Consider the following 11,634-nt stretch of genomic DNA (forward strand, 5'->3'; position numbering starts at 1 on the left):
CCTACTAATACACAGAATTTTATAGTGTTATGTTTCAAAACAAATATCATATTCATGATACCAGTCTCTGGTATACCATTCTTTTAAAGTATATATTTTAAGATGCCAATGGGAGCCTATGAAATGTTTACCAGTACTTCCATCATTATGGTTTATAGTCTAAGTATAGCTTGACAGACTTTCTGAGCTAATTGATGTATAATTCCCCCCCAACAAATTTACATAGTTCCTCATGTTTAGCAAAGATTAACTTTTGCACACAGTGTGCCAACAGGCATACGGATTTTTGTCAACCATGTTTAACAGCTTGTCAACGTTGATATATGACGGGCCACAGAGGGCAGTGGAATTTATAAATACTGACTAATTATTCTCAGGAATGCTTCATTTGAAAGTAAAATTTTAACATTTTAATTTAGTCAATAATGAAGCGATATGCGTTTGTTAATTAGAAATATTGTCCTGAGTGACAGGCGTGTAACCAAGCTGTCACTCTTCTTTTACAGCTGACTGATCCGTTCCGGCCCATATTGAGGGTAAGAAAGCGTTATTAGAAATATAGCCGTTCCTGCAGGAGTCTCGTAGGACTGAGGAGACAAACTAATTATAAAATGATTGTGCCTTACAGGTGCCATTTTGTATATTTTCTTTAACGCACTGAAGATTTCAATTAGAATTTAAGAAATTTCTAAGCCCTTTATGAAAAAAATATGCTTTTATTAGCCATGAAGGTAATTTATTTGTTAAATCGATATGAAATGGTTATTTGATTTAAAAATGCGTGTGGTGAATCCCCTTTTTAATAACAAAATGTTAAGTCCTGTAGCAAAGATCCTGTTGAGCTCTTGTTTGCCTTGAATGGTGCCTGCTGTTCAAAGACTTATTTTCCAAAAGGAAATTGCTACAAAGAGTGTAACATGAAACAGCAAAATCTCTGTGAAGACTGCATGGATATTATCTGTGCTAAGAAATTGGCATTCTTTGCAGATTCATCCATTTTCTCTGACCCTTTGCAGTATAAATTCCTAGGGTCATATAACACGCATGGAGTACCTGAATAACAACAACAGCTTCGAGATTTTTGTTGTCTTTTGTGTTTTTTTCAATATTATTTAACCACCATTTATCCGTTCTACCACCCAGTGTTAAAAATAGGAGACGGTATTTAAGAAGTAGCAGGCACCCTGATGTTGATGTTGCTTGCTTTCTTTCAGAAACCTGGAAAGTGGTGTGCCATGCATGTCCACATTGCTTGGCAGATTTATCATCATCAACAGAAAGTAAAGGTTAGTTTGCAAGTTTTAGTTTTTATCTTTCTTTCCACCACAGGTTCCTAAACATACAAACAGTTTCAACATTTTGCTAAACTAAAACTAATTTGGAATAAAGTATTTAACTTTTTGCAATGTTTTTCTAGTTAGAGATTGTATCTTTGTAGCTAAAGTAGGAAATGGATTGTATGTAGCATTTTGACCTGCACAGACAGATAAGATGTGCCTGAATAGATGTAATTATTCAAGAGACTTCTGGATACGATCCCTGGATCAAGTTGCTTCTAGGAAGCAAGCAAGCTAAATGGACTTAATGGCCTCCTTTTTTTTGTAACCTCCTTTATGTTCTTAGTAGACTGTAGTTAATCTTTGCATTTAATTTGTACTTTTTCACAATCTCCACAACAGCCACAAGAGGGCGCTAACCAGTCCAGACACACTTCAACAGATAGTTAAAGATAGCCTGACAGTCGTCTATTTTCAGTAATAAGCTTTTCAGACTTTTCAATGCTAATGCTTCTAATTGTAATGCAGTCATAAATAATATTTCTTAGCCACGTCGATTCACAGCTTTCTCTTCCATTATTGGTGACAGGTTTACATTTGTGCACAATGAAAGAACCAAGATACCGCTTGTGCTATTGATACTGTATTTTGGCATAATCACTGTGGCCATAACTTTCAGTAGAGTAGTCAGATTCATGTCTATAAGCGATTAAAGGAAAAGAGCAAGTACTGCTCCATACTGTGCCTTTTTATGTTAATTGTGTTGCGTATTGGAGAGAGAGACCGTAAGTGACCACAACTAGTAAAAGCAGTGACAGTGCACTCTAATATTTGACCAGAGAAAGCAGAAGGGGTGTTTCAAGTGAATATTCTTGGTTTTGTTTTCCTTTTTTCAGCAGCAGATGCAGGTGGACCCACACAAGCTGGACTTCGGGCTCAAGCCAGAGTTCCTGAGCCGACCTCCCGGCCCCAGCCTGTTCGGGCCGATACACCACCCTCACGAGCTGGCTCGGCCCGCCACGCTCTTCTCCGCTGCAGGTGGGCACGGCCCTCCGGCGCGGGCCATACTGACGTTTGTGTTCATTGGTCAGCTGATCGCGGGGTGTGCTGAGACAGGAGAGACAATAACACAGTCAGCAGCCTGTCTGAATTACCAGCTTTCGATATATCCAGTACAGGTTTTTAGTTTACTGTGGTGAATTTCAAATGTGCAGACCCCTCATTCATTAAGAACCCATCAATAACAAACAAGACTACTCAATAAAAGCAAAAGGAAAAAAATGTTTTTGGATAAAATTCTGGAGAAATTATTTTTTTCCATACCACCTAGTATTTTATATGCGAGTGAGACTGTCTTTCCAAACTGGAGGTACAGTAAAGGAACAGCTAGATTTTTCATTTATAAACTCCATAGGAATCTGTTGTTGTTTTTTTAATTGTTTGGCCTTCTTATGGGATTTGAGTTGTGATTGGTCTCTTCTGCATATTAAACTGAAACGATATTGCCTTTTCCAAATACTAGAAGCTTACGTTTTTAATTTGTTAAAACTCTGGGTGGTTTGCAAGCTTGCTGAAAAAGATATCATATCCTCTGTGATTGCCAAGGCAGCTCCTGGTGCCTGTTAATGACTTTCCATCACAGGCTGTCTTACAAGGCCAGTCGCAAAGACCAGGGGATTTTTCGCTAGGTTAAGCTGCGTTTTCATCTTTTCTGTAGGGCTCCCAATTCCGCTGTAGTTACCACCCACTGTGCATCTATTATTCATTACTCCAGCTTTCAGAAACCTCTCCTTATTTCATTCTTTCATTACAGCAATATGGTCGCCTTGGCCGTTTTTATAGGAGCAATAGCCTGCCTGTGCAAATGGAGTAATCTGGACATGAAAACACTGTTTTGATGAGCTCTACAGTGCTGCTTTATGGATGCACTAGCAATAAAAGCAGAAGCAGGGCACATAAATAATGAAGTCCATCAGTCTTTGATGTTGTGGAAGTAAAACGCAGATACAAGGACAGATACCTCATAAAGAACGCAGTACAGAATATATAGTTTTATATCTTGTTTTCCCAGAGGCTCACCTCTAGGGAAGCTCCTGCTATTTACATAATGCCATTAAGTATGAAAAGGGTAAACACCACACTTTTTGATTGATGGTTTCCGTCAGATAAGCTCTCCCCATCGGCAGCAGAAAGTGGTGGAGCGTTACGTGAGAAGCACGCAAATCTCTCCCCCAATTTCATAATCGGCAGACTGTACAAACTGTTTACAGATTGCGAAACCTTCCCCGTGAATATACATTCAGATCACCTGCCCACGGGAATGCACAGTGTCTGAAGTGTACATCTATCTTTTGCGAGAAGCGCCGGTGGTTTTCTCTGGAAGGAGGGCTGCTCAGTGTGTGCTGCTGTGATTTCAGGTTCCACTCATCCTTCAGCCACCCCCTTCGGACACCCACCCCACCATCCCGGCAACTTCCTCAACCCAGCTGCACACTTAGGTAAGCCTCAGAAGCTCAAGCTGTGTGGGCATAGGGATGTGTCCGTATCAAAGCCCCATTCTGCCAAGTGCACGTTTCTGCAGGGCCTTGTACAGCATCCTGTTCGAGGGATTTTTGCTTCAAGGAGAACAGTCTGATGGGAGATGGTTCAAAGGTGATAGTCGCCTTACCAGACAAAAAGGCAAATGGAATCACAATAGTTGCAGGATTAGGATTTCTCTTTAGCTTTCATCTTTCAAAGGAAAACAATGGAGCCCTGTTCGTATTGCTTATACAGTATGTCCTTAGTTATTTGTAGGAATGAAACTCTTTTTCATCACATGAACCTACAGGAGAGGCTAGCCATATTTATGTAGTCACGTATTCAATGCTTTTTAAAATTATGAGCTGTCACTAAATAGTAACTCTTCATTCATCAGTTTTTTTTGTTCAAATGCTTCTTGCTTTTCAGAGCCATTCAGTCGGCCAGGTTCATTTGGAAGTCTGGCTACTTTAAGTTCTGCTGCCTTTGGTGGACTGGGAAACCCTGCACTTAGTGAGTATCATCTAGCACATGTACTGTCTTCTGCCGTTTCTAGGTCAGGTCAACAGGCCAGTGGGTTTTGTAGGTCTCCTTAAGTCTCTCGCAGCTTCAGCTCAATGCTCAGTCCTAATTCAGAGTTAAATCATTTTCCTTAGGTCTTGTGCTGTTTTTGTTTTAAAACCAAACCTGAGCTGTTGCTCTTCTAGTGTGGGCTTAGGGAACTGGATCACGTGTGGAATGGGCATTATTCTTCCCAGGGCTTGAGGAGAGGATCGAATGCAGCTCTTTAGGTCTGTTTTGCCTTTTCTCCTCCCTTTCAATGCCCCCCCTACTCCCCCCAGCTCCCAACTCTATGTTCGGCCACAAAGACAGCTCCAACTCTCAGAACTTCAGCAACACCCACGAACCCTGGAACAGGCTGCACCGGACACCCCCTTCTTTCCCAACCCCTCCGCCCTGGCTGAAACCAGGAGACCCTGAGAGGAGCTCGTCAGCGGCGGCCCACGAGCGGGACAGAGAGGCGGACAAAAGAGACGCTGCCCCCAGCAAGGATGACAAAGAAAGGTACTGTGCCTTCGCCCGTCACTCTAAATCTCCCATAGGGATTTTAAGCAAAATGTTTCTTTAGCCAGGAGAGGGTTTATGCTCAAGGCCAATGCAGATGCTTCCTATACCTGATGTTCCAATAGAAACGAAATCTTATGGATTGCTAAACTGGATCCTATACTCTTGATCTGTGACTTCTGCTTCTGTAATTGCAAAGCATTCCTGTTTTTTTCCCGCAAGTAGAAACAGATTAGCTCACACTGACCGTTTGGCAAGAGGGGGAAGAGGAAAATCATTGATAAATTCTTTCCCCGTCTTTATCTGCACGCTGCAGGGACACCATTGAAAAGCGACACCACAGCCACCCCTCTCCAGCGGCTGTCAACCCCCTGAGTCACAGCCGGTCCTCGACTGAGCCCCCCAGGAGCCACCTGCCCAGTGATGTCCGCGAGAAGGAGAAAGCCAAAGAGAGGGAGAGGGACCACCCCGACTCCTGGAAGGAGAACAACTCCGAGGAACACAAGCTGAAGGAAAACCACGTCCCCGAAAAGGAGGCGCCCGTCGGCCACGATGGCCGAGCCGGGGATGAGGGCAAGCCGGTAAACAGGGTGACGTCTCCCTACGTCAGGCCGCCTGGGCTGGAGAACACGAGGTCCAACTGCAGCCTGAGCCGGGAGGCGGAGAAGAAGAGCGAGCCGCCCTACGAGCACCAGAAGAAGAACAGCGAGGTCAAGGTGAAGGAGGAGCGCAAGGAGGATCAGGAGGCTTCCAGCGAAGGCCCTCCGCCGCACAGGCCGAACGAGCACTCCCAAGTAACGTCCGCCCCCAGCATCCACCCCCCTTCTTCCATGTCTTCCATGCCGATGCCCATGGGCATGGCTGGTGTGCACCCAATGAACAGCATCAGCAGCCTAGAGAGGACTCGAGTGGTGGCGCCATTTATGGGCATCAGCCCCATTCCTGGCGCCGAGCGTTTCCCCTACCCTGCGTTTCACTGGGACCCCATGAGAGACACACTCAGGGACCCTTACAGAGGTCTTGACATCCACCGTAGAGACCCGCTGGCCAGAGACTTCCTGCTGCGGAATGACCCCCTGCACCGGCTCGCCGCACCCAGGCTGTACGAAGCCGATCGGTCGTACAGGGACCGGGAGCCTCATGATTACAACAGAGATCATCCCCACCCTCTGGCCCTCGAGCAGCGCAGGGAGCACGAGCGAGCTGGCCACATGGACGAGCGAGAGAGGCTGCACATGCTCAGAGAGGACTACGAGCATGGGCGGCTGCACCACATGCACCCAGCTGCCCTGGATGGTCACTTGCCCCACCCCGGCCTCATGACGCCTGGTCTTCCCAGCATGCACTATCCTAGGGTCAGCCCCTCCTCCATGCACCAGAATGGCATTCTCAACAAGACTCCCCCCACCGCCTCTCTGAGCGCACCCCCCCCTCTGATCCCCACATTGGGCGCAAGGCCCAACTCTCCAAGAAGGACTACGCCCTTGACCACAGACATTAGGGACAGACCTCCCTCTCACACTCACAAAGACATTGAAGCGCGGTAAGCACCGCTGAAGACAGAAGCCCATACTGCGTGCCGAGTGACTGAACTTTACAGAGCACTTAGTACTGGGCAGCCGCGCGCGTGTGTGTAACCATGTAGAAATCCGAATGACTCTTTTTTTGTAAACTAAAAACATTTACAGATGTTTTAGCCAACTTGCTCTTATGTTTTTGTGAGTATCCTTTTATCTGTACAGAAAACTTTGTTCTTCAGGAATCAGGAGATCTGCAGAACAAAAAAAAAGTACAAATTTTAATGGCACCCTGCGAAAGATGGTTCTTTGGAATATACAGGTAATTACAAAAACAAAACGCTGAGGGAAGCAGCAGGCTTTGTAGATATCTCTGTACAGAAAACGTGCCTGCATCTTTGGAAAAAGGTACATATATGCAAAGGGTGTAATGAAAGCTTTACTTTGTACAAATGTAGATAGAGGACTGAAATAATGGGATTAGAGAACTTCTTACTTTGTGCTATTTGCAGATTTTATTATTTGTTAACACAGCCTGCTTGCGCTGTGCAAGGTAAGTGTCGTTTCACAGATCATCCCCCTCCAACTATGCAATGAATGTTTTGGCTTTTATCTCAAAAGCCAGCATTTTTCAAAGGAGCCTTTTCACTATCCAAACTTACTCAACAAAGTCGTATTCTCTCCACAATCAGAATGGCCTCACTTTTTTTTTGTTAGCGTCAGTACAATGTTTATTGAAGTATGGTTTCCTCATTGCTCCATAAAAAAGGAGGCAAAACAATATGGTATTTGCTGAGAAAATGCCGTACGTTTGCTGGTGACAATCCTTAAACCTTTTTTTTACAAAAATTGATAATCCCGTCAGCACCAACAACTTCAAAAATCAAACCAAGTTTTGCTTCTCTATGTAACATCAGTTGATGCATTCTATTTGGAGAGAAGGCAACTTAAAAAAGCAAAAACAACCGAACACATTTCTTTTGAAGGAGTGTAAAGTATGTGTATGAAAAATAAAATTAGTTCCGTTGTTCTAACAGTGTATCAAAGTGCTATCCTAAGTTGTTGTATCTACTACAAAAAGACAAGAAAACAGCAAAGTCCAAAACTGGGCGGTTTGTTTCTAATGAGCAGAGATCTATTTTAGTAGTCACCTGAAGGTTTAGTTGTGCGCTTCAAACTATGTGAAATACAGATGTCGTGCTGTGTTTTTTAACGAACAAAAAAATAAAATGTACACTGGAACAGTAGTGTTAGTTAATGAGTATTGCAAAGAGATTGTTATTAACAAAACTTTTTTGCTGTTTATCATGTACGTAAATGAAGTCCTTTCTAGAGCAGATGTAAAAAGAAAAGTGAAGCGACTCTGAATCTTCAGCATGTTCCTCATTAAAAAAAAATCTTGTGTTATGTAAATTGTGCCATGTTATTAAAAAATGTGAACTAAATCTACGATGATCTTAATTTGTAGCATGTTTCACATTCATTAGGCGATAATTTTTTAATTAATTCTTAATTTCCCTGGCACATTAAAATTTTGTATTTTCAGCACATAACAAAAAAAAATTGCTAAAGCATACAGGCCTTAGTTAAAATACCCCTCAGAGAAAGCCCTTCTTTAGTGAGAAGAATAAACTAATATATACAAATCTTGAATATAGTTTGGGTCATAAATCAACCCAATAGTACTGAGGATTCATAAAGGCATACTGTTGTGTTTCCAGGTATCTACTGCCGAATCATTTTCTTTTCCAAACTGCTAAATGTCATGACTTACACTGACCAAAATGCAAGAAACCCCTCTAGCTGCAGGTTAGTTTGGAATATGGAGTAAAATAGTGCTCTTCAGGAAACACAAGAATGATGCTAATATCAATATTATAAATGAAAGATGTTACCAACGAAGAAAAATATTCATAAACAACTTGTTTCTCCTTAGTGCTGACCTAGGCACTTTGGTATTTATGTGAACCTAGTCTGGTTTGTTTCAAAGTTAAAGCCAGGCCCCAGAGTAGGTTTCGAACAATGTTTCGAGCTCAGCTTGATCGAAAATAGTTGCCCGATACACTACTCCGCAAAATGTTTAGAGATGTTATGTTATACACAATTGCAACCACCAGAGGGCACCACAGAACGTAAGATAAAGCAGAGGACAGTTCAACTAGTTTATTACTGCTGGGGTAACTGGAAAGTACATTGCAACTATCCTTGTAGTTACTAAACCAGATGTCCAGTCCAGGACTTGGGAGTCACACTAATCCCTCAGGAAAGGACACTACTTGTAGAACAAAATTATTAGACACTACACACTATTAAACACTATTTAAACAATATTTATTAATCAAAATAAAAAAATTGAAACATTAAATACTATTTTTACTATTTTAGTTTTCATTTTTATAAATACTCATACATATATAAATAAACATAACTGCAATAAATATCCTAAGCACAAACATAACTCTGCTCATGTTACCTAGTGCTTATGCAACTGATCTATCATAAGATTTGGTAGTGTGGGTCCAGACATAGTATTAGACAAATAAATCATCCCAAATATGGTGGAACTGAAAAAACTTACATTTGTATGACACTATACTTCCTTACCCTAAATTGAATAATAATGTTGGCAATACTTGTGCCTTTTCCTAAACTATAAACATGCACCTAAATGGAAAGCTTCACATCTTCTCACCTGTAAAACTACAGGTATTGATCTACGCCTCATTTTAAAACAAATATCCGCAGCTCACTCACAGTAATCATGACAACACTTCTGGTAAGCAAATCCCATGAAAAATTACACTACAAAGCAATGGATATTTCTGTTTGACAGAAGTGCTAACGTGCCCAACTACAAAATGTCACTTTGTTATATGATAAGTATAAATCCGCATATGATCCACCCTTAATCTAAAAGCACTTTACTACTTCACTGTAGTAAATAAACAATGAAGTCTGTTGTCATTCATTCATCCTCTTTCACTGTAATGCCACACTGTTCTAGATAAAAGTTAAGTTAATCAGAACATTTTTATACTCCTAGATTAAGAAATAGGTTTGAATAAAACTTTCAGTCTATAGTCTTTCTGGCTTCAAAATTGTATCAGTCACAGACATAAGAAACTAAGGATGTCATATACTATCATATTTAAACCCAGAAAACACATCTTTAAGGGATAAAGGAATATTAAAGTAAACATTGGAAATCATAGATTAAGCACAGCAAATATGAAATGCATTTTAAATAACATGCACAATGTCACCTCAATGTGTGACATCAGTGGAACAGACAGGAAGAGACACAAGCACTACAGTAGGTGAAATACAATCAACAGCAAGTCCTTAACTACTATATTAAAGAGTACTTTCCTGATCGATTTTAGGCTCCCACATTCGATCAGCACTAAAGCAGTTTGGAACACAATTTGTAGTCTGGCAGTCATGAAGTAATGCATTATATTTGAAGGCTTAACAGCACATTTTATAATCAAATGTAACAGTTACGTATTGTAAACCCACCACATTTCCACTGGTGTCCCAGATTGGGCTTTTGCAGGAGCCCTCATTGGTTCAGAAATGTGTATATAAAATATAAGTGACAAGTAATAGGTTTATTCCAGGCTGAGAAAAAAGAAAACGCAACGTTTCGGCCGTGGAGCCTTCTTATAAGTGTATATAATTATGCTTGTATATTGCCAATGTTTGGAAAGCAGTGGAATTGTACAGCAGTTTCTTAAATTAATTTTATAAATAACAAGGTGGCTTCTTTTTCTCATTTCCAGTGGGGTTACTTTTTAAGTAGGTCTTTTCAGACATGGAGTGATAGGTCCTTTGATGTTCAGCTCTTTTAAATCACTTTAAATGCAATAAGACCATGAAAGTTTTTTTTATCAAAAATATAATTGAAAGGGAGAAACGGCTCAAACAGATAACCTAATTACTAGGACATGAAGGGGACAGCATAGTTAAAAGTGTTCTCCTTGTCAGCCTCCTGGGATAGATGTATTATGAATAATTACCCTACTTCTGCTGAGATGTACAGCTAAACTTTTCCTTTAACATATAGTACAGTAGTTGAATTAAGGAATAGTAGCAAAAACTGCCAAAATGTGCAGGGAATATCTTCTTTTAAAAACTTAAGAGTAATTTTTACACTTATATCTTAACTCGTTTAATTCACTTGAGGTATTCTTTGTGGCAGTAATGTTAGTATGTTTCACCATGCCAGTAAACTGATCTAGTATAACTGCCTTCTTACATGGAAACAAAGTTGGGAAATGCACTGACGTTTCACTGCAGAACATCACATGCATGGTGCAGCCCTTATTCTGTGCCCTACAGTATGTACTGTACTTCCAACCAGAAATATAAGCAAAGATATTGGATGTGTCCCTCTCTCATACTGTTCAAGAAAATGGTTGATCTTTCAATATAAATGATCATCTTCAAAACTTAAACTACTGGAAACAATTCTCTGTGAATCCACAATTTTATTGCAAGGCAGACAATCTCGGCAAAAATCAATGGAGGATCTGCAGAACTTGAACAATATACTGCAATGTTAGCTAAGAAATCAGGTCTGTGCAATAATTTTTAGTGGGTATTTCAATAATGCCAACAGAAATCATTTAATACATCTGTTTCTAATATGGATGGGAATCTAATGCAACCTGAATGAATCGGGGAAAAGATGGTTTGCTTTTATTTTGCAATATTAAAATCAGCGAGGGAGTTGCCAGGAAATAGGTCAACCACATAGCTTCAAGGAATTAAAATGCTTTGCCATGGAAATAGGAACAGTGAGATGAGACATGTCAGTTCGGATCTGCATTGTAATGCTATGAAGGGAATCTGTACTCCTGCTCACATGGAGTGTGATGAGAATATGCTTTGTAAACATGACAGTCTGCGGCCTTTGTGTGTCACATTTGTGAGCACAATGGAAACAGGAAATATCCTGATGCAAAGCAATGTCTCCTCTGATTCTTTAAGGGGAGACCAAACTAAAGGTTACTAAGTATTTTTTAATTAGTACATACAGTATGCAAGCCTGCTGGTATGCTTCTGGCTCTACTGCTTGTTAAAAACAAGGACATCAGCTACACACTAACTTGATCTCTGGATAAATAAGGTTAAATATCAGATTGAGATTTTCCTGAGCAACGTTGTATAGAGTTGTTGTGGTTGAACATCTCAGTTCTAAGACTCTGTCTTATTATTTAAATTGACAGAATCAAAATCCTGTATGTTCAGTA

At 40.8% G+C, this 11,634-nt stretch overlaps 1 protein-coding gene across 2 annotated transcripts in view; it reads left to right on the top strand.

Moving 5' to 3' along the window:
* Positions 1-7,824, top strand: part of auts2a (activator of transcription and developmental regulator AUTS2 a) — a 327,281-nt gene extending 319,457 nt beyond the window's left edge. For both annotated transcript variants that reach the window (XM_088906828.1, XM_088906830.1), the window contains 7 exons: positions 507-536; positions 1,215-1,286; positions 2,174-2,315; positions 3,695-3,775; positions 4,227-4,310; positions 4,640-4,862; positions 5,179-7,824. In XM_088906828.1, coding sequence (XP_088762954.1) covers positions 507-536; positions 1,215-1,286; positions 2,174-2,315; positions 3,695-3,775; positions 4,227-4,310; positions 4,640-4,862; positions 5,179-6,409 — 1,863 coding nt within the window. In that variant the 3' untranslated portion in view covers positions 6,410-7,824. The remainder of the gene's footprint in view (positions 1-506; positions 537-1,214; positions 1,287-2,173; positions 2,316-3,694; positions 3,776-4,226; positions 4,311-4,639; positions 4,863-5,178) is intronic.
* Positions 7,825-11,634: the final 3,810 nt, after the last annotated feature.

This window comes from Atractosteus spatula, chromosome 27, assembly GCF_055471065.1.
Source record: "Atractosteus spatula isolate fAtrSpa1 chromosome 27, fAtrSpa1.hap1, whole genome shotgun sequence".
Taxonomy (NCBI): domain Eukaryota; kingdom Metazoa; phylum Chordata; class Actinopteri; order Semionotiformes; family Lepisosteidae; genus Atractosteus; species Atractosteus spatula.